At 46.9% G+C, this 21,342-nt stretch overlaps 1 protein-coding gene across 1 annotated transcript; it reads left to right on the top strand.

Moving 5' to 3' along the window:
- The first annotated feature begins 9,579 nt into the window (after positions 1-9,579).
- Positions 9,580-21,342, top strand: DNAJC14 (DnaJ heat shock protein family (Hsp40) member C14). Its single transcript, XM_055003720.1, has 7 exons — positions 9,580-9,680; positions 10,368-11,870; positions 13,283-13,389; positions 14,980-15,099; positions 16,789-16,949; positions 18,826-18,922; positions 19,842-21,342. The coding sequence occupies exons 2-7, from the start codon at positions 10,635-10,637 to the stop codon at positions 20,068-20,070; spliced, it is 1,950 nt and encodes a 649-aa protein (XP_054859695.1). The 5' UTR covers positions 9,580-9,680; positions 10,368-10,634; the 3' UTR covers positions 20,071-21,342.

The raw sequence follows: 21,342 nt of genomic DNA, 5'->3' as shown, positions 1-21,342 counted from the left end.
CTACTCAGAGCCAGAAACCAGGGAAGGGGAGCTGGGGCTGCGAGTCCTGGGTCCCACTCCCTGTTCCTGGTCAATTATTGGAGTCCCTATTCTTGCTCCATGTCGTACGTAGTCTGCCCCATGAGCAATGTGATGATGTTAGCACAGCACAGAGCCCTTGCACCAGCGGTAAAGGAGAGCTGCAGGACCAGATGGCCCGTAGTCAAGCTAGCTTGGGCCTTAAGAGTTGCTGCTCAAGGACCCTAATGAGCTGCGATGGCTTGGCTGCTTTCTGGGCTGCCAGTCAGTGGTCCAAGAGGCCTCCTCCTCGGACAGACCCCTCAACTGCCGGTCCGTCTGTCTTTTGTGTGCCTGGCTTCTCCCTCTTTCCTGCCGCTCAGGAAAGGCTGCTGATGTTATCACTGCCCGTGGGACTCGGAGGCCTGGCCAATGGCCCGCCGCCTGCTGCCAGCAAGATTTTCTCACCCTCTGCTGAGCCAGGCTCTTTGCCACCTTCTCGCCCGCTGAGCTCTGCCAAGAGAAAGCCTGCCCTTCATTCCCGCTCTGAATGGTGGGGTTATGAATTTGGGCAATTGATGAGTGGCCAGGGAAGCGTAGCAAAAGGACAGTAGCGTCCCTTGGGAGCTGAAAATCTCTCCCTTGCCTGGGGAATGCAATACCGATCCGCTCCAGCTAAGGGGAGAAGGCAAGGAAAGAGCCTGAAGCCAGTTTTGTAGCTTGAATTTGGAGAGAGGGAGGCAGGCAAAGAGCAAAAAAATTAGCTAATCATGGGGGCAGGATTGCAGAAGGTCCCCCAGCTGGCTTCAAGTGGAGGAGAGGGGAATCGAACCCGGCTCTCCAGATTAGAGTCCGACGCTCTTAACCACTGCATCAAACTATCAGCATCTCACAGAAGCATGTGTCATCCACACAATCAATGCAGCGGGTCATACGCAATCCAAAATAAATACCATTTACTGGCAAAATTCACATCAAATTTAAATTCTTATATCCAATCCAATTAGAGTTGCCAGTTCCAAATTGGGAAATTCCTGGAGATCTGGAGGGTGAAGCCTGGAGAAAGTGGGGTTTGGGGAGGGAAAGGACCTTGGCATGGCATAATTCCATAGAGCCCACCCCCCAAAGTAGCCATTTTATCCAGGTGAACCGATCTCTGTGGCCTGGAGACCAGCTGTAATTCCGGGAGATCTCCAGCCACTACCTGGAGGCGGGCAACCCTAAATCCAATCCACAATGATATATAATCAACGTGCTTCCAGTAATAAACCATGTTTCGATGGAAACATCTTCTTTAGATATGGATTGATCAATCCATTCCAAAAGGGTCCTGGGGAGCAGTTATTTGCCCCACTGGAGAAACTTACGTGTAGTTCATTCAGTATGTGTAAGTTTCCCTCATGGAGCAAACAGCTGTTTCAGGTCAGGAAAACAGCGGTGAGGGACACGTCACTCAACTTCTCCTTATGCACCAAGATCTTGATCCAAATTGGGCCCCCGTGCGCTGTTGTGTACACGGAACTCCCCCAGCACCCCTGTTAACAAGAATGGGGCAAACACATGGGGGAGGTGAGGACTTAGTAACGTGTGGTTAAGTCCCAAGAGGTGGATCAGGGCTGCTCGTCTTTCGACCGGAGCTCCCATGTGGGTCTCGGTGACGGAGATGAGTGCAGTCCAATAGGAGCCTTTGGAGCCAGGGGTCAACAACGGTCTGGACAATGTCTTTCCTTTACTTAACTGTGATGATTACTGTAACAGGCTTCTAAGTTGCACAGAGTTCTTCTTTCTGCTCGACTACTCAATGGAAGCATCTTCTGAACCGTTTTGTGCCCAAAGAATCCTGGCGCCTAGACACTGGTCTCCACTGTGAGCTTCCCGCAACCCTATTCATCCACTAATCTAACTGCAGGCTCTCAGCTCTCCCCTCCTCTGCACCTTAGACCCTGTTCCCTTAACCAGGGGAAGAATCAGGGGCTCCCACCCAGTCCCCAGCTTCCATTGTGTACTCTACACTCCATTCGCAGGGCGTCCCCCTAGCCCACAGCCTCCTTTGGGAGACGGGTAATCACATCCAACTGTTGCAATCTCCTGCAATTCTCCAAACAATGTGCCCTCTGCCCCCGCCTTCCTCTGAGGCACACTGGCTTCTCTCAAGCCCGGTCTTTGGCAAACAGAAGGGGCTTTGTGTTAGAGGCAACTCGCAGCACCCAAGGCCCAGAGTCGTCGTCATACTAAGCACGTGATAGCTGAAGGAAGGGTGGTCCCACAGGGACTGGGTCACCCATGACCAACTCCATCTTGCCAGTCTGTTCCCTGCTGGTGGGTTACAGCGGATAGTGGGCTGGCAGCCTCTATGCGAGGGGGAAGCGAGAAAGAAGAGTCTACTGAATCACCGCAAAGGAAGGAGAAACGGAATACAGAATAAACTGTGTTTTTCACCCCCCCAGATCTATGACTGGGGAGGGGGCTGTGGGTCAGCACAAAGAAGTCAGTTCAGGAAGCAGGATTTTTAGATACTCTCCTTTTTTGTCCCTAAACTGGCAATAAGAGTCTTATCGTTAAAAGAGGGGAAATGTGTGGCTCCTTGGTTCAGAGAAACCATGGCATTTGGGAGGACATTGCTAGTATAATTCCCTATAAAACAGTCGTCGTTGGGCGAAATAGGCACATGTAGGTAGATGCCCCTCGCATTATCCCCTCCAGCATTTCAAAAAGGAAAACAGAGATCCAACTGTGATAGCCCCGTTCTCACACCAACGATCATTCCTTAAGCCTACTCTGTCCATCGACTGCATCGTAGGCTGTATCGGTTTAGAATGTCATAGCCTGCCCTGCGCCAATTTAAAAGGCAAGAGGGTGTTTGTTCTATGAGTTAAAGATGTACCAGATACCATAATTATCCTACAATGCTATCGAAAGTTCAAAATACACCCCAGCAATCGCAGCATACGGAATGGCAAGCTGTCTACTGCCTGGTGCCTCTGTACTTGGGCAGAAGAACGAGGTCACTAGCAACTCGACTATCTGGACTGAGTTTTTCCACCTGTCTAGCCCCAACTTTTGATGTTTGATGCCTGAAAGCAGCTGCAATGTGGAGGTGCTGCCTTTGGCCTAGGGGAACTTTGGTAGTTAGTAGTTATTTGATTTATAATAATAGGATGTTTTGTGTTTGCTAGCCTTGAGGGTCCTTTTGATCAGAAAGGTGGGGTATAAAATGAATGAATGAATGAAATAAACAACCCACCTTAAAACATGTCAACAAGACTTCTCTAAAGGCAAAAACAGGGACAAAAACAAGTAGCTTTTGGCTAGGAACAGTAGTAGATAATGTAGACTTTTGCTGGTAAACAGGGATAGCTGTAGCATAAGCATTCTAGAATATAAAAGACCTTGCCTCTTTATTGTGGCCATCTACTTTTCTGAACTGTATGTAGCCTCAGAAATCTGCAGAGGAGTCATAAGGTTATCTGCGCTGCAATCCTAAACAGAGTTAGTCCAGTCTAAGCCCATTAATTCGAATGGGTGTGATTTCAGTGGGCTTAGACTGGACTAACTCTGTTTAGGATTACACTGCTAGTTACTAGGGATAGCAAGTTGCTTCCAGGTAGCACCATGTATATATAAAATCAAGAGCACCTTACATGGACTCTAAGGCAGGTTGAAATAGATTCCTACTCTGCACTGTTGCCCTGCTCCTATCTGTATTTTAATCTTATTTTGTATGGAGTCTCTGTATTTAAAATTTTATATTTTATATATGCCAATAAAGGCTTGCTTGACTTGAGATTCCTACTATATAGAAAGTACATTTTTACAGTTGTGTGCCTGTCATTCCTATTACATCTTTTTTTTAAAAAAAATACTGTTCAACCCAGATCATTCCTTGGCCAGAAATTAAAGAACTGGAATAATCTAGTGTTTCTTTTCTGAGTAATTTCCTAACCAACCCAGTTATACATTAGACAAGCTTTTTCAGTCTTTACCCATCTATTTTCAGGCTCAATGTTTTAGTAGCTTTCAAGGGCTCTCTATGAGCAAATCAGCACTGTTGACTCCAAGTGGTTTAATTTTATCTTCCCAGGGAACCTTGGGAATTGTAACTCTGTAGGATGAGGGTAGGGATTTCCAACAGAGAATTCTCAGCACCCTCAATGAACTACAACTCCCAGGATCCTTTGAGGGAAGTCATGACATTTTAAAACTTGTGTAAAGTTTGTATATTATTAGTCTAGACAACAGACAGACAACATCTAACCATATTGCTTCTGGTCAGCTTCGTAGCAGCGCCATGGATCATCAAATTATTTTGAACCATTTGAAAAAGCGACTCAGCGCAGTATCTTCCTGACAGAAATGTCAGCTAACCAGAACCATAAACTGATCAGCATTTCACTGTAAAGCATTGCCATTTCCCATCAATCAGTGTGCTCTCTCAGCACTTTTGGGTTTGCTTTTTGATTCTATGTAATCACAGGCCTTGTTTTTGCATAAGCAATTTCATTCTCTGAGGCTGCTTCTGCTAGGCAGGGGCAAAGGTTTTGCTTGCACCTGCTGGCAGGCAAAACAAATTGAGGCATGGAATGCAGCTTGCTCCTCTTTGTGAAAGACAGATCTCCTGCTGACTGAAGGGGCAGGGGCAAAAGTTACAGTTTTTTTCCACCCACTTCCACACCAGACAGACGGCCTGTCTGCCCTGGAGGGTAAAGAATGGAAGGCTTTGCTTGCATGTGCTGGCAGACAGGCAAGATTGCAAAGATGATAGCTAAAGGCCCCATCTCCCTAAAATAGCACATCTGCCCTACAGACTGGAAAGGATAGAGGCAAAGGCGTATGGCCCTGTCTTTCCCTGCAATAGTGAAAAGCAAATAGATGCACACACACTTAGAAGAAACAGGAGAGATCAGTGATGGGAAATTATCGATCTTGGAGGGGACATTTTAGTGTGAGAAAATGGCAAGAGAAATGTTAAATATCTCTCTCCCAGCCTGCTTGCTTCATACAATTTGTCCCTTCTGCACAGCTGCTTTGAATAATAAAGAAGAGTGGGATCTAATGGATCTCCCATTGTCTTATCTATTTTGGCCCTGAGATGAAAACCAAGTCGTCAAAATTGCGTTTATATTTTGTTTCACTGCACATGTTTCTTCCATATTCCCTTAATCCTATCCAGCTGTGCTTTCTTATCTTTAAACCTTTTGGTTGTACTATAATTGGGCACGTTGTTCAGTTGTTGGGTGGGGTTCTGAAACCAATTGGCCAGCTTTAGGGCTCAGATGCTATGGCTCTCTCAAGGATTCTGGATCGGTGCCATACACAGCTTTAAAGGCGATTGCAACCTCTTTTCTAATTCGTCTTATACATTTTTGAAGGTAATTCGGAGACTTTGATGGGGAATAGACACAAGTTTGGCAAAAGTCTGAGAAGAGCTTGTTTGCAGTTTGATACAGTTGGGACAAGAGTCCTGATGCTTGATGGGCAAGTTGGGGCTTGTTTGTACCGGTTTGGGGGGTTAGAAGGGTTACAATCACCACAAAACCCGAGGTTATCTTGCATGCCAAAGAAAAGTTGCTTCAGGAATTTTGCAGGACTGTAGGAGAAATACATGAATGCCAACTTTTTATGAAGAACATCATGTTTACAGCTTGCAATGTTAAACCAACTTTAACAGGAGGACACTGGACTAGGAGATAATTAAAGGGACAGCTGAGCTTTGATGCGTCTCCTGGCTTTGAAATTCTCTTTCATGCTTCTGTACAAGACAGGTATTGTGCAGCACATCGTAAACACAGCAACAAAACCGGCACTGTGCCTGTTTGGGGTGTTCACAAGAGCATACTTTCGGAGCATTGTCACTGCTGAAGAGAAGAACACTTTTTAGGATTTGTTGCCCAGCTTGTGAACATTGTGAATGCTGTATTTACGTTTGAATTACGTGCACAGGGAATGTATAAGTTAATTCAAGCACCACTTGTGAAAATGACATTCGATTTGGAATTAAAAGTGAGTTTATTTTAGTCCTTAGTTCAAAACCTTTCTACAGATTAGAATTACTATTCCACACCAAGGGTTTATTTTCAACATAGCCTCACACAAATGAGTTACACTTTAACTGCCCTTTTATGGTGCAAATGCAGCATAAAGGTCTTTTTTACGATAATGAGGATGGGGGAACATTTTCAGAGTTATTCTGCATTCTCTCTCTCTCTGGATGCTTTATCTTGGAGTGTTCTCTCGTTTGCTACCCCAGTTTAGAATATCACTCAATTCTTTCAATGTTTTAGAACCTTTTATAATTTTGTAAGTTTTTCCTCATCTGATGGATGGTGAGGTGTATTCTGATTAATCAACTAAGCCAAAATGATTGTGTGAATGCTCCTTCAAGTATATTTGGCTTTACAGCTCATTAATGGCACAGTAAAGACAGGGGAGGGCTAATACTGCGTTATTGAAGTTCAGGAATAGATAATAAGATAGGAAACGGGGAGAACAATATCCCAAGCCTTATCTAATGTTGACTAAGACTTAAAGTTCTTCTTCCCTTCTCAACAGGATTACCAAACAACCAATATTTATTTACTTAATATATGACCCACTTTTATCCCCTGATGAGGACCCAAAGTGACATTTTACCATCACAGCATCCTGAGAGGTGGGTTCGGCTTGGCTATGTGATTGGCCCAAGGTCACCCAGCAAGCTTCCACAACAGAGGGAGGATTCACTCCGGAGTCTCCCAAATCCTAATCTGATACTATAACCATTATACCACTCTGGCTCAATATTATACTGCACAAACAGTAAAAACACTATCTTTCCAGGTTGTGAGAAATTTTAAAATAGGCCATCTTACAGCGGGGACCTCACATATTCATGGTTTAAAAGAAGCCAGCTCTATAGCATACTGTCAGTTTTATCCTACGCTACCGGTAGTGCCGGTGTGTATCTAATCAGTATCCTATGATATGATAGAAAATGTATTTTTTAAAAAAATGAACGCCAAGGTCCTGAAAACATAGCAATCATACTGGAGTCCACTGCGGCACCATCAGCACTCACCAGTCCCAGAGCATTGTGCCAATGCCCCTCTCTGCCCCGCCAGCCAGTCAACACACACCATACCAGCACACCTCCCAGAGACCTCACTTCCCACACAGAACACAAAACGGGAAGGAACAAAGGAATTGCAGCACTCACCACTGAAGGGAAGACCACGGCACATCTAGTGGGAGATCTGCGTTCCTGGAAACTGCACAGATGGGGAGGCAGGATTTGAACTCTGTTCTGCAAAGGCATAGCCCTTTTGACAAACAAACAGGGAAGAAAACATGAGCGTTCCAGCTATATCACTCAAATGTCTCTACGGCTCGCTTGGCGGAGGAAAGCCCCACAGCAGGCTTGCCAACCTCTTGGTGGGGCCTGGAGATCTTCCGGAATCACAACTGATCTCCAGACAAGAGAGATCTGTTCCCCTGAAGAAAATGCCACACAGCTCTAGCGATCAAGGGGACTGGGGATCCAGAGGAACTTGTTCCTTGCATTTACTACAGCACATCTATGCAGACAACAGATGACATTCTTAGTCCCCTCCCAACGTGAAATGGCCAATCCACCCTGACTCCTACCCAGGAACGGATGCTGTGCATTTCTGGCTGTTCCACCACTGCAGATGTGCCAGCATAACTTCCTCCATGTTATAAGAGTGTAGCGCTTGGTTGCTGTCCTAAACAGCCTGAGGACTGTGCAGCACCTCTGTGTCCAAGATTCTGTGTGAAGCTCCAACATATGGAAGGAAATGGGATGCTGGGGCGGGGGGATGTAGGGGGGAGGGAAACACACCTGGGTGCATATAGTGAAGCTCCATCAGGGAAGATTTGTATCCAAGGAAGCAGAAATATTAATCCTTGACCTGCAAAGGCAGCCAAATTTCCAAGCTGCTTCTGCACACCCAAATATCTGGATCTGCATTCTCAACAAGTTTCTGCTTTCTCATGTTACAGGATCTATATCATCAACATTGAAGAACTCATTCCCCAGATGCCGCTTTGCCAGCCAGGACAGGCCCACGCCAGTTTTCTTGGCAACAATGCCCATCTACCAGCTGTTGCCTCTTTTGATTAGGAACTCAAGGGGAACTGGAAGGGAATATATTGTCCTCTGCTAATTAAAACTCACATTTTGGAAGAAAGAGTTTGGCATGAAAGCCTTTATATTAAAACATTTGTAGTTTTGAATGAGTTGTTTTTCCTGAAGCAGCATTTTCCTGTAAAGACTCTGCTTGGGCTTTAGAAATCCGGTTGGGCAAAGGCCAGCCCAAATGAAAAGGTTCTCTAGCCCTTCCAATTGATTCTCAAGCTCTGGGCAGGCATCCAGGGTTTCGGGCGTTCCATAGCTGCCTGAGCAGTCCCAGGAAACTACTCTTTGCATGTCTTTATCAGACGGATGGGCTTGATGTAAGGAAAACACTTGCGGCCCAATCCTCGGTGTGTTTAATTGGAAGTAAATGCCGCTGAATTCAACAGAACATACTCTTATGTAAGAGTGCATTAAACTGCAGCTGGTTACAGAGTAACGGCCCCAGCTATTACAATTCTATTCAAACAATGTCATGCCCAATTGGCGAGAATTATTTTCTCAGTGCAACTCTAAGAGTGAATCGATTCAACTGGCTGTTTAACTGTCCTCAAAAGCCCATAAGATCTGCTGCCACTGTCAAGGTTGACCAAATATATATACATGGCTGTATGTTGATGGTAGGGTGTGAGTTTTCGTGAGTCACAGTTCACTTCAGATATCTGAAGAAAACCAAATTTTGTTAGGCTTATGGGTGCTCTTGGACTCTTGCTCTTTTCTACTACCACCAATTTTGCTAGTCTTATAGTGCTACTGGACTCTTGCTCTTTTCTACTGCTAGACAGACTAACTGAAGAAGTGAGCTGTGACTCACAAAAGCTCACACCCTACCACAAATTTTGTGTCTTAGAGGTGCTACTGGACTCTTGCTCTTTTCTGCTGCTACAGACAAACTGAAGAAGTGAGCTGTAGCACATGAAAGCTCACATCCTTCTACAAATGTTGTCAGTCTTAGAGGTGCTTCTGGACTCTTGCTTTTTTCTGCTGCTACAGAGACTAACAGGGCTGCCCCCGTTGATCTACACACGGACTGGGGATTCACTCCTTCTGGTGAAGTGGGCTCTGCAGTCCGAGAAAGCTTATGCTACTACAACAAGTCTCTGGAGAGCTGGAGGGCGCTTGAGGTTCCTCCAGACGACAGAGTCCAACCTGCCCCCCACCCCCCCGAAAACGGCTGCTCTGGGGGAACTCCAGGGCTTTATACCCTGCAGAAGCCCCGCCCTCCCCAGGTTCCCCCCCCAAATCTTCAGTTATTTCCCGCCCAGGAGTTGGCAAAGCTAGGGTGGAGGCTGCTCCCGCTCTAACTGAGGCCCCGCCTGGCCTTAAGAGAAGCGCCGGCCCTTTAAGGGGACCAGAGAGAAGGAGCCCAAAGGGCGGTGACGGTTTCCTAGAGGAGCCCCGCTTAGTCGCTCTCCCCGTGACCCGGATGCGGAAGGGAGGGGGGAAGCGTGACACATAGGCGGACGGAAGGCGGAAGTGGAGGCTTCGAGACGGGCCGCAGGGGCCGCGGGAGGGGGAGCAGCGCCCCCTCTCGTTGCCAGGGCAACGGGGCCAGGTGAGCTCCCCTTTCGCCTCGCGCCCCGCCGCGTCTCCCTCCCCTTCGCTGGGGGGCCGCGATCTCCTGCCCCCCTTCCCAGCCTGACAGGCCTCCTGCTCGGCCCTCTGCAGCGCTCTGAGTGGGTCTCGGCCTCCTCTCCTGTCGAGGGGGACAGTCTGTGCTGATGGGGCCCTAAGGTTGCCAGCCTCCAGGTGGGGGCTGGAGGCCTCCCGGAATTACAGCTGATCTCCAGGCCACAGAGATCCGTTCCCCTGGAGAAAATGGCTGCTTTGGAGGGTGGACTCTCTGGCATTATACCATTCTGAGTCCCGTCCCATCCCCCGAACTTGCTTTTTCCAGGCGTCACCCCCCCCCCCCAATTTCCTAACCTGGACCTGGCAACCCTAGGCCAGCCAGAGAGGGACCACATTCCAGCTAGCCAAGAAGAGGTAGACCCAGGTCCAATAGTGCCTTAAAGACCGACTAGATTTCCGAGGTACGAGCTTTCCAGAGTCAAAGCTTCCTTCGTTAGGCAGCTTTGACTCTCGAAAGCTCGTAGCTTAGGAATCAAAGGTGCTCCTGGGCCCGGATCCTGCTCTTCGACTGCAGTCCAACACAGCTACCCACCTGACACTATCTGCAAGAGGAGACGTGTTTGTTTGGCCTCTTGGTCGGACTCTGAAGCTTGTTTCGATTGTTTTGCAGGTTGACAGATTGGGGATGGCTGTAACTTAATCCTTCTCAAGGCCAGAGTAATCCTGGCGCCACGGCACCATGGAGAACCCCCGGTCTAGAGGGCTGCGTGAATCCAAACCAGACCGTTTTGGCTTGGCCAGGAGTGTTCCAGACATTGGCGGCCCTTGTGGGACTGAGAAATGCTCATTCGCAGGTGGGGATGCAAGAAGCGGCTTGCTCACTGGTGTCTAGAACTCTCAAGGGTGCTCTGGTTCCAAAGTCTGGCCCAGAAGAGAGATGCCAGTTTTGGAAGCAATGGGAACTAGTGGGCTGGCTCCTAAAAAGACTGAGACTTCGGGTGGGGAGGGAAGTACTAAGGAAACAGAAACTTCTTGGAAAGGAAGTGGTGACCAAGATAATGGTGGTTTGCACTTTACTGGCGACAGTGCCCCTGGCGATGAAGCTGGCTCTTGTAACTGCCTGGGAGAGACCTCTGATCCATCTGGAACTTATTCAGAGACGGGGAATCATTTATGTGACTTCACTTGCCAGCATTGGGCTTCGGGCTCCACGGAGAAGACGACATCAAAGTTACTGCAAGGCGAGGAGGAAGATGTCAGAGATGACACGGCATCAAAGGCCAGGGAGGAGCTTCCTGACTGTGTTAAGGCTCCTGGGGGAAGGAAGATTACTCGGCAGCAGAGACACCGGTCTGCAGCAAAAGACAAGGGGGAAGGACGATTTGCACTGCCCGGAGGGAAACATAGGCAAAGTAGGAAGAGAAACGATGGTGGGAGGTCCCGTGTCCGAGCGGAGCTGCTCAAGCTCTTGGAGGGGTTGGCCTCTTTCTGCATTGCCTGCTTCAAGTTATTCATCCAGTTGATTGTGCAGGTCACCCACAGGTGTGGTGAGGGTGTGGAAGCTGGTGGGAAGTTCCTCTACTCCTGTTGTTCCTTCAACCAGTGTGACATAGACACCATCCAGACTGGCATGAAGAGTTGGATCCAGCATGCTAAACTGAGTTACAGGAAACTGATGCGCCATCTAGCCTCATGGGCCAGCCTGACTTACCACCTGCTGAAGATGCTCTGTGCTGTGCTTTTTCTGGTGCTCATGCTTATCTTGGGGAGCCTGAGACTCTGCTGGCAGGTCTCCAAGTCAGCCCTTAGCAGTGTCTTGGGTAGATTAGCTCACACTAGCCATGGGGCCTGGCTTCTCTCAGCTCTTGACTTGCCCAGAGTTTGGGCTTTCTTCAAAGAGAGCAGGACTTACGTGTGGGTGGCAAGTCTGTTGCATAAGTGGCATGCCCTCCTTTGGACGCCCAAGGGATTAAGGACCAACCAGCCAGGGGACACTACTTTCATTGGGTCTTCTGGCGAATCTGGGCAGTACCAGCCTGGAGAAGTGGTGGCACGTTTGCTGGCTATGGCACATACTCCTGAAGAAGAGCTGAATCCTTTCCAGGTGTTAGGCTTAGAAGCAACAGCATCAGATGCTGAGTTGAAGAGAGCGTATCGGCAACTGGCTGTACTGGTGAGCATACCCTTTGAGCTGGAGAAGGCTGACGTGTGTCTGAAATGTGAATGCTTGAGGGGTAAGAGGCTCAGTCCGGGACACGTGCTGTCACAGCTTTCTGTTGCCTTGGCTAGAAAACGTTCACAGGTTACAGATCCAGCAGTGCTCCTCATGCGGATTTACAAAGCTGTTTGTCATATCCTCTGGGCATATAGGAGGGGGCTCTTTATCGCTAGTTGGTATGGCCATCTGTTTAATGTGACTTTGCACAAAAGGAGAGCCCCAAGTGCGGTTCTCCAGACAACTGTCCACAATTCCCATCTTGTAGGTTTAGCAATCGGTGTGGTCATCTTTCATCTCATGCACCACCTCCCTGTCGTTACTCTGCTATTTTGGGAGGGGGCATCAGGCCAGAATTAGCAGCTGGGTCATCTAAGCTGTTATGTCGAGGAAGCTGCTGATCTTGTGTGTATTTTTCTCCCTGGGATATCCAGAAACAGTCTGCTGGGGGTGAAGAGCTACATTTCAGGTTCTCACATTTACAGATAAGCGTCAACCTTTAATACTTTTGATAGTGTCAAATCCTTCTCTTCCTGTTTCTACCAGTCTAAAAGTGAGAGCAAACAAACAGTCATACAAAGTTGGGTGTTGTAGAAACGTGAGGGAGGTGCTTGTCATAGCAATCCAAACAGCACCAGAGCCTTTTCCTGAGCTGTGATAACCTCTTCCGCTATTTGAAACCAGCCAACCATTTTTGTGGCTAGGCGTGCTTTTGATTGAAGTCAGTCACGTCACTTTCCTTCCCTCTTAACGGTGCATTTGGTGGAGGGAGAAACCATGTTGGAGAAAGCATTTCCTCCTAGTCTGAATTCCTCAACAGAAAATTTGCTGGCGTTGCAAGCTGGAAAGCCCTTCTCAAATCTCATCTCCACAATCTTAGGCAAGCCACAATACCTCTGCTCCAGCAACCTGATTGATTTGTAAAAGGCAGGGCTTTTTTTCACCTCTTGAAAATGGTCACATGGCCAGTGGCCCCGCCCCCTGATCTCCAGACAGAGGGGGAGTTTAGACTGCCATCCATGCTGCTGTGGCACGGAGGCCAATCTCAACTCCCCTCTGTCTGGAGATCAGGGGGTGGGGCCACTGGCCATGTGACCATTTTCGCCGAGGGCAATTTAAACTTTAAAAACTCCCTCCTTGTTCCAGCTGACTCAGAGTTCTACCACCTCTTTTCCCAGAAAAAAAAGCCCTGGTAAGAGGTGGATAACAATGCTGGCGGGTGTTCCATGGGTTTTTAGAATTACGGAGAGGATCTATCTGATTTTCTTCTTCCAAGTGCTCAAAATAGGAATCTCAATCAAAGTTTTGTTATTAACACAATGTGGGCATTTTGACTTCTTATTGGTTTGGGGAATGGGATTGTTGCACAGGTTCATCCGGACAAGAATAAGCACCCGCGGGCAGAGGAGGCCTTCAAGGTACTACGGGCAGCCTGGGATATCGTCAGCAATCCCGAGAGGAGGAAGGAATATGAAATGTGAGTGACTTGAAATCCATTCGGTCACCTGATGCTTCAGGATAAGAATTGTGGTTAGAGTAATGGACTAGGAGACCTGGGTTCAAATTGTCGCTCAGTTGCAAATCTCATGGAATGACTTGGGCCAGACGTTCTCTACCCACCAAAGCTAGCTTGCGATAAGGTGAAACAGGAAACGGAGATCAATATGCCTCACTCAGATTCTTGGGGAAAGAGCTGGGTTCCAGGTAGATGGACGTGAGCAGTATAGCTCCGTTGGCTGCACAGGGACATGCAGTGTAGTTCTCAAAACGGGGTCCCGTTTTTAATAGGAAAGAGGATGAACGGCAAACGGCCTTAAGCTTCCTAACGTTTTCTGGTAGGAACCCCTCTGTAGTAGTCCCTGATGTTTCAAACACCTCTCTCCTACAGATATTTAGCTTGCCATCTTGGGTCCCTGTTGGGAAGGTAGGTGGGATATAAATTAAGTTTTTAAAAAAAATCTCTGTGTGTGTACAAAGCCTTGTTAAGAACAAAAAGAACAAAGTCTTGTTAAGAGTCCTGTCAGGATTCTCTAATTATTGCTCTCTCTACTGCTTTTCTTGTGGTAACACGAAGATCAAGGTAAATACTGTGTTGTAGGTCTTTTAAAGAAGCACATTATAGTAATGCCCTTCCCTTGGGCATTGTGGTTAAGGCGTGTGCCAAAACCTTGAAAGGCAGAAGAAGAAGAAAACCCACGTTCTCCCCACCTAGCAATTAGGCAAGGGCGTTAACAAAAACAGTAAGGGGGGAGAGTGCTCGGAATGATAAGGACCAAGCTATGTTGTTGGCCTGCAGGCCTTCTGCAAAGAAGACCCAGAGAACAGAGCTTAGGTGGATGGACTCCAGTTTGGGCCAGGTAGTCGCTGCTCCCTCCCAGCTCTTGCGGAAAATGTGTTGAAGTCTTAACGGCCTTCAAATTGTTAGTTCAGGAGGTTCCACGGAGGAGTTTTGTGAGACTTATTTCCTAGTCCATATGCTTAGGATTGCAGTTAAAATCTCAGAACCTCTTGTTATCTGGCTAGGAATGGTGAGGGTTAATGTCCAGGGCTGGCTGGGCCACCAGTATTTCCTGTGCAGGTTTTTGGTACCTTGGTAAATTTTGTTGGACAATATCCTTTAGATAGAACTTGGCTCTCCAAACGATTGTTTCAGAAATAGCAGTGGGATTTAAATGAAAATCTTGGCCCTTCTTGTTCTTGCTAGGGGAAACTGGGCATGGGAAAGCCCAGTTTTAGACATTTGAAAGCCCAGTTTTAGCCCAATTTTAGACATTTGTGGTAAGTATCCTTATTCAGTGCAAGGCTGGAATAGTCATGATAGCGGGCCTCGAGTTCATGCTGCTGTGTAGTTACCTATCTGAGTAAATTCCGGTTGAGCACCTTGTGCTGATTTAGCAAATGACGTCTATATTTCTTGCAGCCTGATCCTAGCCATGGGGTTATTTGGAAGCAAATCTTACTTTGATTCCAAGTTAATGTTCAGCCTTTGTCCGGGACCGCCCACTTCTTTTCTTTTGTAGGTGCGCCATTACCAGCTGGCTCACGGCTTCACTTATTTTTGTTTCAGTAAGCGCATGGCAGAAACAGAACTGACCAAGTCAATGAACGAGTTCCTTTCCAAACTGCAGGATGACCTGAAAGAAGCCATGAACACGATGATGTGTAACAAGTGCCAGGGGAAGCACAGGTGGGTTGCCAGAGGCCATTAGCTCTTCGCGGATCGCACCCTCACATTTTGCCGAACGCCTGCTTGCTAGAGTTTGCAGAGCATTGCCTGCGGGAAATCCTGCAGCAGAAATGCTACGTGCATGCGGTTTTCATGCAAAGAATATAAAAAAGAAGAGGGGGAAAAAACAACCCAACCAAAGATGGATAACCAGAGAAGTTGAAACATAATGAAAAAATTAAATCTAACTTTAAACAAAATACAAAAATAAAAAAACTGGTATGTAAGTTAGACAGAATTGAAAACTAACAGTGTGGTCCAACTGTTAGTGCCCTACCATTGTCTACGCAAATAGACAATTTGCCAGTATTCTGATGTACATTTTTCTCCACGCGTATAGAACCAGAAGCAGGCGCCTTTTGGCCCATGAGCCTTCCTCAGTGGTATCATTTCATGCAAAGCACCCCGTAAATATAACTAATTGATGCAAAGTGCCTGACCAAGCACATGTTCCTGGCCTGATCAAAGGAGATTCACAGACAAATGAAATAACTTCCATTTTGACGAGTTGCCCACCTTGGACTTTCAGCTTTCTTGTGGGAAGATTTGAATGCATTTACTCCACGATTGTTTAATATAACATCTTTATGTCCATTCTATACAATACTTGTGTTTTTGGAAATTGTGTATTTGAATATACAATGGTAGGGTCCTAATATGCTGAACCCCACTGTTAGTTTTTAACTATATTTTTGTACTTCTTTTTGTCTGATTAAATTATAAACTCGTTTTTTTATTGATTTGTATTTTTTGAAGTTACGTTTAATTTTTCACTTTGCTTCAACCTCTCTGGTCGCCCCACTGTTTTGATGCTGCATATGCGTCTAAGGGTGGCACCAGGGCACGAAGATTTCTCTCTCTCTCTCTCGAGGGCAGATGGATGAGCATTTCTGGGCTAGGTCCAAAAAGTAGTCTGTAGCCGTCTCCGCAGAGTGTTCTGCCAAGAGCCTGAGGCCTGCAGTCAGAGGTTCACTACATAAAATCTGGTATATGGCACAAAATGAGTATACAGAGAACTAAGGCATTATGATTCCATGGTGCAGGATCTGGAGAACGCTCAGGCGCCCAGGCATTGTTTCCAGTGGTGCGAGGTGAGATTTTAGTTGGCTTAGCCACCCTCTCTTCTTTATGGCTTACTCTAGACTTCGACTTTTAACAAGTTGAACCCAACTCGTGTTCTCTGAAGTCGCGCAGGAGCTGTGGGGAACAGCCTTTCAAATAGCCACCTGGACCTGATTCTGCTTTCGTCTGTGGGGTGGGTGGGGCTGGGCTCCTGCCTCCCCCACCCCCATGCCATTTCCCCAAGCTGAAACAACGATGATCGGCATTATTTGCCAAAATATTGGAACATCTTGTTTGAGCTTGATTCTTTCTGGCCATGTAATTCCAGTCTCCTTGATTATGTCCTCCCTTTTCTTCCAGTCTTCATCCCAGAACTTACTAAAAATTCATTTTTTTGAGATACCTCTAAAACCATAATTTACTTGATGACAGAATTTGGGAGGGAAAGTATAATCAATTCATTGACTTAATCTACAGTTCCTTTTAAAATTAAGGAAACTTGTGTGGAAGAGTAGAGAGTCAGGGTACATGAAACACACGCACACTCCTATTCCCTGGCATCAAAACCATTTCTATCTTTCACCACAGGAGGTTTGAGATGGACCGTGATCCACTGAATGCCCGTTACTGTGCAGAGTGTAGCAAGTTCCATGCAGCTGAGGAGGGTGACTTCTGGGCTGAATCCAGCATGCTCGGGCTGAAGATCACATATTTTGCCCTGATGGATGGGAAGGTTTATGACATCACAGGTAATGCAACCAGGCCTCTGGGCAGGAGAAATGGAATCAGAAGGTGATTGAGTGTTAAACAGGATTTTAAGACTCCTTTTTTGCAATAAATCTCATTAGTTGGCTTGGGAAACAGGTGTTAACAAGCTGGGGCCCTATGAAGACAAAGTTTGGTGTAGTGGTTAAGAGCACGGGACTCTAATCTGGAGAGCCAGATTGAAGCCGCTGGGTGACCTTGGGTCAGTCACAGCTTCTAGAAGCTCTCTCAGCCCCACCTACCTCACAGGGTGTTTGTTGTTGTGGGGGTAATAATGACATACTTTGTAAGTGTAACACTGAGTGTTAAGTCATCCTGAAGGGCGGTATATAAATCAAATGTTGTCGTTATTATTAAAGCAGAGGGTAAATCTCATGCCCACTGCAAGCTTCTCTCCTCTTGCTTTGGGTGGCTTTATTCAACCTTCTTTCCTCTCTATGTCCTGGCTTTGCCCCCCACCCCAGTCATTTATTCCTCCTCCTCATGCTGCTGCTTGGTCTCTTCCCACCCCCCGCCCCCCCACATCTCCTTGCCCAGTTGCCCACTTCTCTTGGTCACTCACCTGACCCATTCTCTCCCCATCTTGTTTCTTCCCCCAACTTGCCTCGCTCCACCTTTTTTCAGTGGCGTTGGGGGTTTTGTGGCCATCAAGCACCTTTTGGGGTTGCTAAAGCAATGCAAAATGCCGTTCAAAGTTCTGCTTTTTTTACAGTGACATGTGCAGCTATCTCCGTTACGGGTTTTTTAAGCCCCCACTTTCTTTTAAACTCTTTGTATTTTTCAAAAAAACTAGCATTTCTCCTTAGGTTACAAAAACCTAAACCCTGGGCAACCCTCTCCTGGAGTTTTTGAGCCTCATGAGGAGCAGATTGGCTATTAGATGTCTTAACAGGCGTTAGATCCAGAGGAGTTAGCCGTGTTAGTCTGTAGTAGCAAAATAGAAAAGAGTTCAGTAGCACCTTTAAGACTAACCAACTTTACTGTAGCATAAGCTTTCGAGAATCATTGTACTCTGCGTCAGATGCAGGATGCAAGATGCATCTGATGAAGAGAGCAGTGATTCTCGAAAGCTTATGCTACAGTAAAGTTGGTTAGTCATAAAGGTGCTACTGGACTCTTTTCTATTTAACAGGCATTCTCTCTCTTTGTTTAGCCCAGGTTGACTGCTGGATAGGATTTTTGGCTTTAAGGGAAACTGAGGCAGCAAATGTGTTTTTTCTGAATATTTGTGTGATAACTGCTTTTCCAGCATCAAATGCGTGCAAAAGCATATTGTCACCCATGTGCCTTCAACCGATCACTCTCCTGCATCCAGGACCTCTGCCCAAGCCAGATTGTTTACTACCTAAATTGTGGAGCTTTCCTTATATCTGATGTTTAACTACCTGCAAGATAGGACAGTAACTTGAAGGCCAAAAGATTGCCATGAAAGAGAGAGAAGGATTTTAAAATACTGCCATTCAGAGTGCCATATTAATGATAAAGAATGTTTCTACAGAAGTAACTTTGTCTGTACATGAGAAGTTAAGTTTCAAGTTTCACCTCCATTCTTTGAGGGGCAGGTACAGCCACCTCAGAGTCAGGGAGTCAGTTTGCTGTGGTGGTTAGGAGCGGCAGGACTCTAATCTGGAGAGCCAGATTTGTTTCCCCACTCCTCCACTTGACGCCAGCTGGGGGACCTTGGGTCAGTCACAGCTCTCTCAGAGCTCTCTCAGCCCCACCCACCTCACAGGGTGATTGTCATGAGGATAATAATAACACATTTTGTCAGCTGCTCTGAGGGGGCATTAAATTGTCCTGAAGGGCGATATATAAATCAAATGTTGTTGTTGGAGTTAACAGGCTGCTTTCTATGTGCAGAATGGGCTGGCTGCCAGCGAGTGTCAATCTCCCCAGATACTCATCGGGTTCCGTATCACATATCTTTTGGCTCAAGGGGCTCTGGAGGACGACAGAGGTTAGTGTTGAATAAGTTCTGATCAGAAATGGGTCCTAGCTAAGAGATGGGGTGTTTTGAGGCTCTGGGTGTCCCAGTTCAAAAATAAATGTATACTCTCAGATAGCCTGTATAAATGGTAATTCCCACTCAGTTCCATGCAGAGATCTGATCTTTCCATTAACAAATGGAGATAGATCTAGATGGGAAGCCATGTTAGTCTGTCTGTAGCAGTAGAAAAGAGCAAGAGTCCAGTAGCGCCTGTAAGTCTCACAAAATTAGTGGTAAGGTATGAGCTTTCATGATCCACAGCTCACTTCTTCCGATACAGCTCACGTTCTAGCTTTGGAAGCTTATTGGTTGGCTTTGGGCTGGTCACACATTTTCATCCTAACCTACCAAGAGGGGTTTTTGTAAGGATAAAATAGAGGAGAGCAAAATGATAAAAGCTGCTTTGGGTCCCCATTGCAGAGAAAGGCAAGGGGTAACTGAAGTAAATATCAGTATAGCCAAAGATGGGGAGCAGATAAAAGGTAGGTTGGCTGCTGGGTAGGAAGGAGAGCAGGAAAAGGGAAGGGGTTGTGGGGGCTACCAGGGAAGGGAAAGAGGGAATAGTAGGGGAGAATTAAATTAAGATGTCCCACGCAAGTTCTTGTGGAACCCTGCTTGTACTGATCTAAAATTACGTAATCTTGGGAAGGTGTAGCACGTTGCTGTGTCTCCTAGCCTGAAGGGCTACTGTGGTTCAGTGGCTAGAAGCCAGATTTGTGGCTCAAAGACCTTGGGTTATGTTCTCACGTGTTGAATGGGCCGCTACCATAGTGGAGTGTTTTGAAGTCTAGCTGCCAGCTACCACTTTAGGCCCAACGTCTCCGTCAATTTCAATCAGCAGTTAGATCTGATTGTTCTGGTCTCTTCTGCCCTTTCCTCCTTGCCCCAGAGCCGCTTCGGATGGCAGTCCTGCATCCGCTGCAGACCTACAAGACTTTTTCAGCCGCATCTTTCAAGGAAATCCTGGACAGATGCCGAACGGGAACCTTTTCAGCACCCCCCAGCCACCATCCTCAGGGGGCGTGCCAACTCCTCCATCAAAGGCCGACACTGCTTCCCAGAAGGGAGATTCAAAACAAAAACGGCGGAAAAAAGTGCGACGCCCCTTCCAGCGCTGACGGCGCAAGGCTCAGTGAAATCTCCCAGGCCTGTGTGGATGTTGGGCCTTTCATCAGGTAGAAAAAGGGCTGTTTCGAAAGGGGAAAAGTATGTTTTCGTTAGTGTCAAAAATCCAGATGATTCAGGAACCTCTGGACGAATCAATAATCCAGTAACTTCCAGCTGGAAAAAGACACTTTCTTCTCTCCCGTAAACGTTGACACAGATCCTGTGATACCAAAGAACTCCGGTGGATGGCTTCCTGGAGGTGTCATAATGAAGGTGTGGGCTGGCCAGATGCAGGTCAGCAGTGCGGCATTTACTGAGCCATGAGACCTCTTTGAGATGACGTTCTCAACGGGATGCTTCCACACTCGTCCAGCTTTCTCTTCAGCAGGTGTTTGACTAGAACCAGCGAGTATTACCTGGTGGTCCAGCTTCTTCCTCATGGATGGAATGGAACCTCTTCCCCTGTTTGCCCCACTTATCCTGCTGTCAAAGACTTTCCAGATGTCTTGATGCTAAGAGAAAAGCCAAGACCTCCGAGGCAGCTTAGTTTGCCAGGAAAGAATTTGGTTTGACTGGTGGTAATTTGATGATGTCCCCGTGCCTCGTTGCTGTGCAAGATCAGCAATAGTCCTCTTTCCACATGGTGGATGCTCTGCCAGTTGAACTAGAAAAAGTGAAAAAATGAAGCATACTTCATGCTAAAAAAAAAATAAAGTGGATTGCGCAGTGAGCAAAGGACCCCCAGCAAGACTCCAAGCGTAATAAAGTTAAGAGGAGACGCACCCTTGTTCCTGTTGTGCAGACCCTGCACAAACCCAGTGCAGATACGATGATGCCAAAGCAGCTCTCCCCTCCTGCTTTGAAGCCCAGATGCTCCCTGGTTCTGTTGCGAGGCTGTCGAGAAGGTGCTTTTCACCTTTCCCACAACTAAAGGGCAAACGACCGTTCGGGCTCTGAACACAAAGTGACTCTTTCCGACAGATCAGTTCCAAGTCTTTTGTCTTTTCTAAGGCGCTTGAATTGCTCTGCCCCAGTCCTGGAAAGCACCAGCTGCCTGCCTGGGCTGTCCCAGAGCTTTTTTTCCCCCCATAGAGGCCAGATCAAGCCAGTTAAGTAACTGGCAGTTTAGGCCCCAAGGGTTAGCATGGATGGTCAGCTCTGTAGCCGTCCAACCTGTTTTATTGAAGGTTACTTTTTTAAAAGAAGTTAATATTTGTATGTACATACATATATTTAATACCATGTGTATTTCCCTTTCTATAAATATATATAAATGCCTTGGA

This window comes from Eublepharis macularius, chromosome 19 (assembly GCF_028583425.1).
Source record: "Eublepharis macularius isolate TG4126 chromosome 19, MPM_Emac_v1.0, whole genome shotgun sequence".
Lineage (NCBI taxonomy): Eukaryota > Metazoa > Chordata > Lepidosauria > Squamata > Eublepharidae > Eublepharis > Eublepharis macularius.
This window is presented reverse-complemented; position numbering and strand designations above follow the sequence as displayed.